General features: G+C 42.1%; 1 protein-coding gene across 3 annotated transcripts in view; it reads right to left on the bottom strand.

Moving 5' to 3' along the window:
* Positions 1–5498: 5498 nt before the first annotated feature.
* Positions 5499–12163, bottom strand: part of LOC130473866 (calreticulin-like) — a 31938-nt gene continuing 25273 nt past the window's right edge. For all 3 annotated transcript variants that reach the window (XM_056845487.1, XM_056845488.1, XM_056845486.1), the window contains 3 exons: positions 10841–10984; positions 7239–7331; positions 5499–5678 (listed from right to left, as the gene is read on the bottom strand). In XM_056845487.1, the coding sequence (XP_056701465.1) occupies positions 5547–5678; positions 7239–7331; positions 10841–10984 (369 nt within the window). In that variant the 3' untranslated portion in view covers positions 5499–5546. The remainder of the gene's footprint in view (positions 5679–7238; positions 7332–10840; positions 10985–12163) is intronic.

Genomic DNA, 12163 nt, shown 5'->3' with positions numbered 1-12163 from the left:
ACAGTTGACTTATGGTGACCCTGTAGGGTTTTCAAAGCAAGACATGTTCAGAGGTGGTTTGCCATTGCCTGCCTCTGCATGGGCTGAGAGAGTTCTGAGAGCACTGTGACTGGGCCAAGGTCACCTAGCAGCTTTCATATGGATGAAGGGGGAGATCAAACCCGGATTTCCAGACTCCTCCACTCTTAACCACTATACCACACTGACCTGAATGGCCCCGGCTAGCTTGATCTTGTCAGATCACAGAAGCTAAGCAGGGTCTGCCCTGGCTAGTACTTGGATGGGAGACCACCAAGAAATACCAGGGTCGTTATGCAGAGGAAGGCAATGACAAACCACCTCTGTTAGTCTCTTGCCTTGAAAATCCTACTGGATTGCCATTAGTCAGCTGTGACTTGATGGCACTTTACACAAACAATACTGATGGTACCTCACTTCAAATCTCTGGATGACTATTTCCAGTGAATTTATGTGATGCAAGATGGAATCCATCAGTATTCAATTCTTGTATGTTGTTGTCCTTTTCTTGTAAGGCAGGATAAAAATGATCTAAATAGTGTATAATAACCACTATATCTAATAGTAAAAGCTCTGTATTTCTGTAAACGTTTGAACAGTAAGGCCAGTGATGAGCAGGCAAGGGAGTGTCATGTTTTAGAGATCCATGTGGGAAATTAAAGGATTTGGGACTGATCCCCTTTCTTGTATCTCATCTTGTTTCTAATTTTAATAGTTGAAATGGTTGTTTTTAAATTTACACCCATAGGTATTATACGTCTCTCTTATTTTGTGTGAAACTATTGGAAGGCATGATAATTCAGCATGTAAGCCAGATATTTACTACAAATTCCTCACTTCCTCTTGAGAAACCCTACTGAAATAAAAAAATAAGTCGCCTAGTGATGATGGTTAATGCATTCAAGTCCAAGGTTATCATCTAAATTCTCTACAAACTAGAATTCTTTCTCTATGACCTTCAGCTAGTGTGTAACTGTCAGAACTTAACTGATTACGCTACTCAGTATGTACTCTGACAGAAATAGACCATGAAATGATACCTTTGCGGAATCAGCAACAGCCAACACACCAGCAACATACTATTTATTTTATTTTCAGCAAACATAGTTGGAAAAAAATGTATTTATACAGCACTTTGCTGAAAACTATTCTTCCCTCTCCCAGTATATTAAATATTGCTGTTTTCATTTCAAAGTTAAAAGTGCACAACACCAACATTTAAAAGCCATAATACAGATAGAGTAAAATGTGAGATTGCCTTTAGTAAAGAAAAACTAAACATGCACGTGTTCAAGGCTAGCTTTTATTTAAGTAGGAGCCCTAGACTGGCATGAACTATGAGGTATAAGGGCACAGCTTCAGAGAAACATGATTAACCAGGATCATGCCAGAGCTGCCTTATGAAGAGCAGAGGGCCCACAGATACTCCACACCTATGTGGCTGCTGTCAAAGGGCCATAGGCTATTCAGTAGGGACAGGGACTAGATCTTGGGAATTATTACCATTTTTAACATAGTCCCTGCCAGTGTATGTGCTTGCCTTATAGAGTTACACAAAGAAAAATAAACAGGTTCCTGCATCCAAAGAGCTTAGAAGTGAAAATAAGCAAAGGAGAAAATTAGAGGAAGGGAGGGAGAGACTTGGCTAGAGAGGGATGAATGTGGCCAAATGCAGTTACACATATTTAAAATTGGCTATAGTTGGAAGTAAAGATAAATGGGATAAGCCAATGCCATACAAAAAATGTTTTTTGAGGAGGGACTTGAAGAAGAGATGTGGCAGCAGGTTCCTGTTCAGGAAAGGATTAAAAAAATTCTGTGCATGGCCAGAGCAAGAAAAATGTGTGGAAACCTGAGCTGGAGAAGTGGAAGTCATGAATAGGGATTAAATGAGAACCAAGATCTGAAAGATAAGGTGGAAAAGTTTAAAGGCAGGGTAAGGAACGGGGTGGAGAGCTAATTAAATGAGAAACACTGGAGATAGCCCAGCTGCACATATAAAGCAGAGAAATTTTGCTGACCTGGAGTCAAACCCAATTGAAACACTATGCAGGGAAGATCCAAAGCATATTGTTGCAGACATGTTCTCCCACTGTGTATTCTTGAGGGCAAACCTACACATTATGTGGGAGATCTGTGGTTGGAGTGCCTGACATTTTGGTTTTGTGTTAAAGCAGCTGTGCATGGAGGGGGGTCTCCAAATTGACCATGGGTCAGATATTTTACCCATTCCCCTAATCTAAACCATCTTCTGAAGTTGATATTAACTCAACAGGTGAAAAATATAAGTACTTGTATTTAGTCGTCATGAGTCGGAAGTGACTTGATGGCACCTAACACACACACATTTAGACTTGGTATGTCTTGAAGAGGAAAATGGGCGATTAAGAATATATATTGTTAACCAACCTACTTAGAATGTCATACCCACCCATTTAGGTCAGGCAAGAAAAAGGCCTTTCACATGAACAGATTAAGCTGACTTATACTGAATCAGACCATTGGTCCATTAAGGTCAGTATTGTCTAATCTAGTGTTTCCCTAACTTTTTGAGTCATGGGGCACTTTTCAGGAGAGAAATTCATCACGGAGCACTAATTTTCACCTAGCACCTATGTACTAAACCAAATTACAGTAGTATTTTTCTTTCCAATCTCTTCATGGAGCACTAGGGGATGTTTCGCAGAGCACCAAGTGCTCCTTGGAGCAGTTTGGGAACCTCTGCAGCTCTCCAATGTAGAGGTCTTTCACATCATCTGCAACTTGACCCTTTAGCTAGAGATGGCAAGGACTGAACCTGGGATGATCTGCATGCCAAGCAGATGCTCCACCACTGAGCCATGGCCTCTTCCCTAATACTATCTGAGAGGGGAAAAATGTGTATACCTGTGATTAAAAGGGCTGTTTGAATTTGGCCAGCAAAAGAAACACCTTATAAACCCTGGAGTCATGGCTGGCAAAATTACAGTGATGTCTTAAGTAGAGTTACACCCGGTTATGAATGAGCTGCTCTTATGTGATTAAAATGATAAAAGAAGGGGTAATCAGATCCCCAGCTACACTTAGGGTTACCAGCCTCCAGGTACTAGCTGGAGATCTGCTATTACAACTCATCTCCAGCTGATAGAAATGACCTGGAGAAAACAGCCCCTTGGGCAATTGTACTCTATGGCATTGAAGTCCCTCCCCTCCCAAACCCTCCTCAGGCTCCAACCCAAAAACCTCCTGCCAGTGGCGAAGAGGGACCTGGCATCCCTAGCTGCACTACAGGGTAACATGTGGCATGTGTATTGTGCTGTATGACTTGGGGAAAACCAGGTGGGGACAGTAACATATTCACTCGCTGCACCTTTCCTCTGACAGAGGATCCTGCTTTCCCATCTAAGATGACAAGAGCCAAATTTCCACAGCACCAAATTGAGGGCTGCTGCCACCAATCTTCTGCTACATGGCTGCAAATATTATTGGTAGAAACTGGAGAGTAATTAATTGACTCATAGCCATAAGGTCTTCAGTGATCTTATTTCCCAGAGGCTGCAGATAGGCATGTTGGTTCAAAGCAAAAGCCGTGTAACTTTTATTAGGATCAACCAAAATAATACAAAACAGCGTGCAAGCTGGATATTAAATTGGGGTGAGGAGAAAAAGATGTCTCAGGAATTAATCTTAAGGCATGTTGCCTGCGTCCTGTATAGAATGGCAGACAAATTTGAATAGATCAGGTGCTGGCTGGAGTTAGAATCAGTTTGCAATTTTGGTCCAGCAAACCCAGTAACAAACTGCAACTGGAATTCTAAACCTCCATACATTCTGACAGAGGGATGTGCAGTACAAAACTGGGTTTCTTTCCCTAGGGCTATCTAAGGAATTTGTTTCTTCTCCTAGATGTCTTGACGTGAGTACTGGAGTCCAAAAATATGTTGAAGATAACCAGCTTCTGTTTTGTGGACGAGCACCAGGTCTACAAGAGATGATCACAAGCACAAAGAACACAAAAGTTCAGCTATGTATGGAAACCTGGCAGCAGTCCTGTAACATAAGCCCTTTCTGTGGTGTACTAAAACACCCCCAGCTTTGCCTACTGGAGACTGGAAGAAAAAAAATACCTGACTGTGCATTAATATCCTCATTGTCCCTTCTCCCACTTTTAGACTATCTTCCTGGATTCTGCCCTGAGCTGTAGTGTACTAGATACACAATGCAGTGGAGTTAAATGTGACAGCTATGACTTCCTCTTTGTCTGCTAATCCTTACTAATATTACAAGCATCACATTACTGCTGGGAGCTTCAATAGGTGGATCTGAATGTGCTCATGGGTACTTTCTGGCATAGTTAAACATATGATGGGTGGAGAAGATGCTGAAGGATATTAGATGGATTGTGGGATTGTGAAGAATCCCATAAGCAACAAACCAAGACTAGGTGGTGATACAATGCTGAAGGTGGTTTTAGTTTGTCAAGGTCCTGCCTCTGTTGGCACAATATCAACAGAACGTGAAGTTTTGGAGACATCATAGGAGCAAATTAAATGTTCTTATTTTCAGAATACTAGTGGCTAAATTGTTCTCCCAATTTTTGTTGTAGTTAAAATTCTCTTGAATTTGAAAGTTTTATGAATACAGTACTTAGGTATGTTTTGGGTAATGTTAACAATGCAATCCTACACAGAGTTACTCCAGTCTAAGCCCACTGACCCTATAGAGAATTGCACTGTAAATGTACTCTTTAGTAGTTCTTAGTGATGCAGGTACTGTGCCTTCCTACAGATGGTGTCTTTACAGGATGAAAAGATGAATCCTGCTATGCTATGACAGGGGTCCCCAACAAGGTGCCTACGGGCGCCATGGTTAAATGGGAGAACGAGAAGGAGGGAGAGGCGGGGGAACAGGCAGCCATGGGTCGGGAATTCTCTGGTGGGGAGCCACAGCATTTTTTTTCTTTTACAGTGCTGTTTTGTTGATAAAATGCTTAATTTATTAATACTTTAATTATTTATTAATGAAGCAGCAGAGTAAAAGAAAAACTCCTGCTGTGGTTCTCCGCCCCATGGCTGCTGCTGTTTCCTCTTGACCAAAATGGAAACTGGGAGGGTTTTGGATGAGGGTGGGACAAGCGAGAATAGGCGGGGAAAGAGTAAATCCAAAACTGCTATTCACGGATTTTTGCACAGTTTGCTTTGTGGTGGGTTTGGGGCAAAGTTTAAAATTGTGATAAAACAGGTCCCTGGAAATGCGAGACAAGTGTGTGGCAACCACTGGGTGACCCCTGAAGGATGGAAAATTCATGAATAACTCAAAAGAAGACCCCGGGCAGTTCCGTGGGGATCGCGCAGCAAATAACCAAGCATAAATGGCCTAAGAGGTCTTACGTTACTTGCACCATCACTACCCATCTAGTAGCACAATTCATATCTGAATTTTTTTATTGCCATTTCAATTCTGAGATTCAATAGACATTAGAAAAGACGTAAGTTCAATATTAAGAAACTGAACATGTTGAGTGATGATTAAGCAATAGATTTGGTTCATTAGAGCTCATCTTTAACATTGGGATCCTTTTCCTTTTTTTCTTTCTTAGTCTCCTTTCCTTTTGGTTCCTCCTTGTCGTTTATTTTTTTATAGACTGTATCTTGTCTCTCTCTTCTCTTCCATTCTCTTTCCTGTTTAGCAGAACAAGAATTTTGAAAACAAGTCAATAAGAAAACATAGTACAAATAAACCAAAAAATATGTATGCAGGCTTATTCCCTCTCAAGTTCTAATGAAGGCTATCAGGATTTTTTTAAAATATAACTTTTTCAACTTTTGTTAGCATCACAGCCTGAATATGAATGCAGACATATGCTTCTGCTTGCTTTGAAAGTTTGGCTTGAAATTCTGTCTCCTTCTTGGCTAAAAAGTCAATGACTAAGAGGAACTGGGCCCCTCCCAAGGCCTCAGGAGGACAGAAGTCCATGCCGTTTAATTTACTGCATTCTTCTTAGGGGTATTTCTTTACCTTACTGATTAGGAAAAAGTATACTTTCTAGGATACACAAGCTGATTTGTTAGATTTCTGTTTTAAAGAGTAACTGGGATAGTAACCCAGTAAATAAAATGTGTGGGGTTGAGCAAAGGCTACATTATTTTGTAAGATCTGGTCTGCCTAACTATTTGTATGTACCGAACGCCATACAAATGGAGTTTCAGTTGATTCTGGCATGGTGAACTAGTCCTGTGAACATTTTAGCATATACGGTATTGAGATGGCAACTGGCTGTGTCCGGAGTTAAAGCCCTTTCTTCTTTTATCCTCTCAGCAGAAGGCTGCAGGTGGGGAAGAAACAGTGGTACCCTTCACTATAATGGAAGATCAGTGAAGGGATCACATTAGCTGCGAGAGGCAGGGCAAGGGGAGAAAAGGATGAAAGATATGACCTCTTCCATTATCCTCCTCCTGCCTGTCAATCTAACAACTAATGGGAACAGCCACAGAATATTGTACTTATGTTGGTTTTTCCACTATAATAGTTGTTTTTTAATATAATAGTAAGTGTGATAACAGACTATCTCAGACTGAAACTTCCAACAGTTCTTTATGACCAAATTCTGTTCGTGCATGTTTCAAAAGCTAAGGTCAGTTTTTAACAGATTATACTTTTTGCTCAAGCATCTTGCTCGAAAACTCTGATCATCCTCCCCATCTGATACTTCTAGCTTTGTAACAATACAAAATGTCACAAAATTGCAATGACATTTTCATCTGCTATGGTATGCTATTTGTGAAAAGTAAGAAGTATACAAACAGGCAATATCCTTTTGTATTGTGTTTTTAGTTTGCTAGCAGTGCAGTCCTAAACAGAATTCAGTTAAATTAATGGGTGTACTTCTGCCTTAGGACTGTACTGTAAATCTCTTACTTAGCAAAGGAGCTTTCTTGACCATACAAAGTCAAAAAACATTACTGTCTTGTTAACCAATACTCCAAGTATTTTAACTAGCTCTTTCAAAACTAACAGTGAATATATGCAAAAATTAATGCATACTAGAGCTTAGTTCCTAGTCACTTCCCCCCTAAATTATCAACATGTGTGCAATTTATAGCACATAAACAAGAGCAAAGAGCATATCATTTATTGTTTTTAAAGGCACCTATGAAAACCCAAAGAAATATGTATGTAATGATCAGACTCAGTCATAAAGTGTGATTTTTGCTATTGTGAAATGCTATGGAGTCACTTACATATGTGGCACCCCACATTTCATTACCAGCATCTTCAGCATACTTTTCATCATTTGTGATAAGAAAATTATCAAAGATTGTACCAGATCTTCCCTATTGGAATAAAAAAAGGTAGAACTGTAAAGATCAAAATAACTTTTAATATAAAGGATAATTATTTCAAGCAATCCAACTAGATTTGCAGATTCTAAATCAGTGGTTCCCAACCTTTTTTTGACCAGGGACCACTAGAACTTTTTTGTTCGGTGCAGGGACCCCAAGGTTCAAAATAAAAATTCCGAGTGCCAATGCGGCAATTTAACCTGAATACTGAGGTTTTAGTTTAGAAAAAACAACTCATACGTTAACATCTTTTGCCTTAAAAGAAAAACACAATAGCAGAGCTTTCAATGATACAAACAACTTTTTATTGAAAGGCAAATCCAAGGCAAAACCTCCCATTCTCAAATGGCCAATAACCCCCCATGCAGAGTTTTGAGAATCTGGATGGGGAAAACGTGCATCTGAGTGGCAAATCCAAGGCAAAACCTCCCATTCACAAATGGCCAATAACCCCATCCCGCGACGGCTGTTAGCCCTTCCATCGCGGGCCCTCTACAACGCCGCACACTTACTGCACATGGGGGCAACCCATGCCTGGAGGCTAGCCCGAGGGGGCGTCTTCCGTCCCTGACGGAGGGAGCTGGGAGGGCAGCACGCGCGCCAACAAGCGCCCCTTTGGTCCCGTCGCCAGAGAGGGAGGACGGTGGCCGAATGAGCGGCCTGGGGGCCAGGGAGAACCGAGGCCCAGCCGGTCCCTTGCCAATACGTCCCCTCTCCTCTAGGAAGCCGAGAGAGGAGCACAGCGAGGGACCTCCCCACAAACGGCAGAGAGGCAGGAGGACGAGCGAGGGGGAGGCGAAGACATGCGCCGCCAGCTTCTGAGCGGCCCGCCGGCCAGCTGGGCGTCGGAGGAGCCGGGCCAGGACGCAAGCGGGGTGGAAGGCGAAGGGTCGGATGGACAGAAGTCCCGGCCCAGCCTGGTGTGGAGGCAGGGGAGGCACTTAAGAGGGGGACGGCCCAATAAAGAGGGAACGGGGTGGAGGCCGAGGAGGATCGCCATGGGAAGGCAAATCCAAGACCACCTCCTCCTCGCTGCCACCGCCTGGGCTCCTTCCTACCTTCCCTCCCCGGGGGGCCTGCCATCCGCCCGTCCTCAGCGCATCGGCCTCCTCCGCCAGCCAAAACCAGTGGGAAAATCCTGCCTGCTGATTGGCTGCTGCCGCCCCCCCGCCTTGGCACCGCCAGCCCTCGAGCGCCGCATGCAAAACCCGGCCATGCTGTGAGGAGAGGGAAAGGGGGGGGAGGAGGGCGCTTTACCTCACACACGGCCCCTGAGCCGCGGCCGCAGCTCAGCTGAGAGGGAGAGAGCTGCGTGCCGGACCCCTAGTGGTCTGCAGACCACCAGTTGGGAACCAGTTTCGCGGACCCCTGGTTTAGTTCTCGCGGACCCCTGGGGGTCCGCGGACCACCGGTTGAGAACCAGTGCTCTAAATGAATTAGGCATAATCCAGGATGATCCATTTATGCCCTAATCAGAAAATAAACTGCACTGCAAGGGTTGATGTAATGTAGGAGACCATTACAAAACTGCCACAATGAAAGCAATGCAGTTACAACACAATGCAGCAAGCCGACAGTGGGTGATGACAGTTTCCAGTAGTACTTCCAGCAGTCATTCACGGCCTCTCTTTATGTTTAACACCACATGCACAAATACAAAATGTTAAAATCTCTGTTCTGAGCAAAGTCCACTAGGAGATTACGCACACACAATTAATTCAGCATCTGTGTTTATTCTATGGTTGCCAACAGGGCTGGAGAAAAAACACACCCTGTCCTTTTAATAGTGGTTTAATGGGATATTATTTGCCTGCATTAACTACTTCTCCAACCCAGTAAATCAGCCCTTCCTGGAAGATTTCAGTAACCGGAGGGGCAAGGGCCATACAAGCAAGGTGGTAGGCCTCAAACTTCCATGGATTCTGGGCACATCCTCAGACTGCATAAGCCGGAAAGTAGCCCACACAACAGTACAAGTCAGCACCCAGGCACTTTCCGACCCTCTCACTACTAACATAGATTCCAAGTCGGAATGGATGTGAGAGATTTTTCTACAAAGTGCTGAGCAAAACAGTCACAGCAGGCTTACAAACAGTCCACCTCCACCTACACACCAGATACTACAGGCCTCTGACTACCCAGAACCCCTACACTGCACAGATGCATCACCACCAAAGAGTGTGCTTTGAACTTAGAGTAATATCACATAATTTGCAAGTTTCATTACACTGAAAGATCTTAGCCGCTGAAATACCACTCACACAATATTATATTGTGTGCATGTGTTAAGTGCCGTCAAGTCGCTTCCGACTCATGGCGACCCTATGAATGAAAGTCCTCCAAAATGTCCTATCTTTGACAGCCTTGCTCAGATCTTGCAAATTGAAGGCTGTGACTTCCTTTATTGAGTCAATCCATCTCTTGTTGGGTCTTCCTCTTTTCCTGCTGCCCTCAACTTTTCCTAGCATGACTTTCTTTTCTAATATTATATTATTTCCCAATAATTGGTCATTTTCAAATATAAATTAATAATTTCTAGTTCTAGACAATGAAGGCGACAGATGTATATATCTTAGCATGCATATTGGATTTTCAGCCTGCAGCAGTATGGAGGCTGTGGAAGCAATCTATTTCAGCATCAGATTTTGGAAGGAAAGGATGGGGAAAGGCAAAGCTGGGCACATTTGGACTGATCCATGTTTCAATTGTTCAAGGTGGGAACTGAGAAATTTCTATAGAAGATCCCGTCAAAGCAAATTGTGAAACATTTAGGGTTCCAGAAGAGCTACATGAACTCTCAACCTTGCTCTCTTTTATCTTTTCCATTGTGCATCCATTCACCAAATTTTACTCTAGAAAGAGTAAATTATTGACATACATCATTTACAAAACATTTAACTGTACCCATAAATTAAACAGTCACCTAAACATTAAATTCTGATAAATTATTATTACTTATACGAGCAGCGGACTTTAATCCGGAGAACAGGGTTCGATTCCCCACTCCACATGAAGCCTGCTGGGTGACCTTGGGCCAGTCACAGTTCTCTCAGAACTCTCTGAGCCCACATGGGGGCAGGCACTTCTGAACATCTCTTGCCTTGAAAACCGTAGAGGGTCGCCATAAATCAGCTATAACTTGACAGCACTTTCCACCACCAAATACTTGTTTTTTTTCCTCATCCCATCAACACCCCTTTGTTGTAACCTTCTCAGATTATTTAATCCATTATATTTCTAAATTTAAGTGGTTTGAGGATTGTCACCTCAACTGATTATTTATAGGCTGCCCATACTCTTGCTTAATTAGAGAGATTACAGAGGGAGATGGAATGTAGGTCATCATTTCAAAACGAATGGGTCATTTACCGCTACTATTGTTTTAGACTACAGAATGAAAGTGGATGTTCTTTTGTTCTGTAGCAGAATAACAGACTACTGTTACAAAATTTATCTTTTTAATGGAAGTATGAGTGCTGCTATCTGCATAATATACATACCTGTAAAATTTCCAAGCCAATAACACTAATATTGAAATATTTGTAAAGACTAGGATCTGGAGTGTAATCTGGGTTATCTACTTCTGGCTGGACCCAGATGCCATTATAATTGGGATTTTTAATTATACGAGGTTTCCATGTTCCCTGAAAAAAGGATATTTGAAATAAATTTAAATAGCCCTTAACAAACACAACATAATCCAGACATTCATCAATTAGCACAAATCTGGAATAAGATTAAATATGTAAAAAGGAAAATAAGAAACATGTAACACACTAATGTCAGTGACTTAGACTATACTATCTGCTCCTGAAGGGCACAACCCTCATTGGAAGGGGAGGGGTGATTTCCACTGCTTTCTCCCACTTTGCTGCCTATTCTATTCATGAGAGTCCAGTAACCACCAGCAGCAACATGGGGGGTGGGTAAATGGTTTGTATATGGAGAGGGATACAGAAAAATCCTGTCCTGCAAGTTCCACTAAGCAGATCTCACAGGATACAATCTGCTGTCACTACATCTAGCAATAGAGTGGCATTGGGTTAATGCCATCTTGAAAAATTCTGTTTTGGCACAGCACGGCTGCATCACATTTACTTATGTGATAAATAATTATGTGATTGAGGGGAGCTCCAGGATGTTCAGGCCTAATTTTACTTTTTTCTATATCTGGAGCCCCAATAATGAACTTTGAGTAGCAACCTGCAATTAAAAAAAAAATTGGCACAACAAAGTTTCCGATTTGGTTATAACCGTATTACTAAAATATTTTCTTATATTATTTTTCTATCCCTAGGTTTCACATGCAACCTACATTGACTGATACAAAGATTATGTTATTTATTGATTGTAGACGTGTGTATGCACTGTATTGTGATTACTTAAGAAGGCCCTATGGGGTGAACCATGTATGGTCTTAGTGGTTTTTATTGTGCAACCAATTTAGCTTTTTTCATGTGATTCCTCATATGTATGAAATGTACCTTTTGAGGTTTGTGTTTTTAACTCTTTTAAAGTGCAATTGCATTTAATAATAAATACATATTTGTAATATTATTTTTAATGATTGTGGCTCAACCTTCTAGATTCCTAGGAAGAGAGATTTTGTCATCATTCAGCTTAAGAATAGATGACAATGCTGATAACTGCCTCTTTAGAGTGCTTGGAGGGTGGCCCGGATGCATCCCATCATGGAGAAAGAGGACTGCGTCTTTCTCGCAAGGAAAGAGAGGGTCCAGGTGCTTTCTTCTATACCACCTGTGGAACACTCTCCAGGTGAGTTCATACATGTGGATGGTAGATGGTCTGCAGGAAGCTAGCAT

The sequence above is a fragment of the Euleptes europaea genome, chromosome 2, assembly GCF_029931775.1.
Source record: "Euleptes europaea isolate rEulEur1 chromosome 2, rEulEur1.hap1, whole genome shotgun sequence".
Lineage (NCBI taxonomy): Eukaryota > Metazoa > Chordata > Lepidosauria > Squamata > Sphaerodactylidae > Euleptes > Euleptes europaea.
The sequence above is the reverse complement of the archived record's forward strand: the minus strand, read 5'-3'. Positions and strand labels throughout refer to the sequence as shown.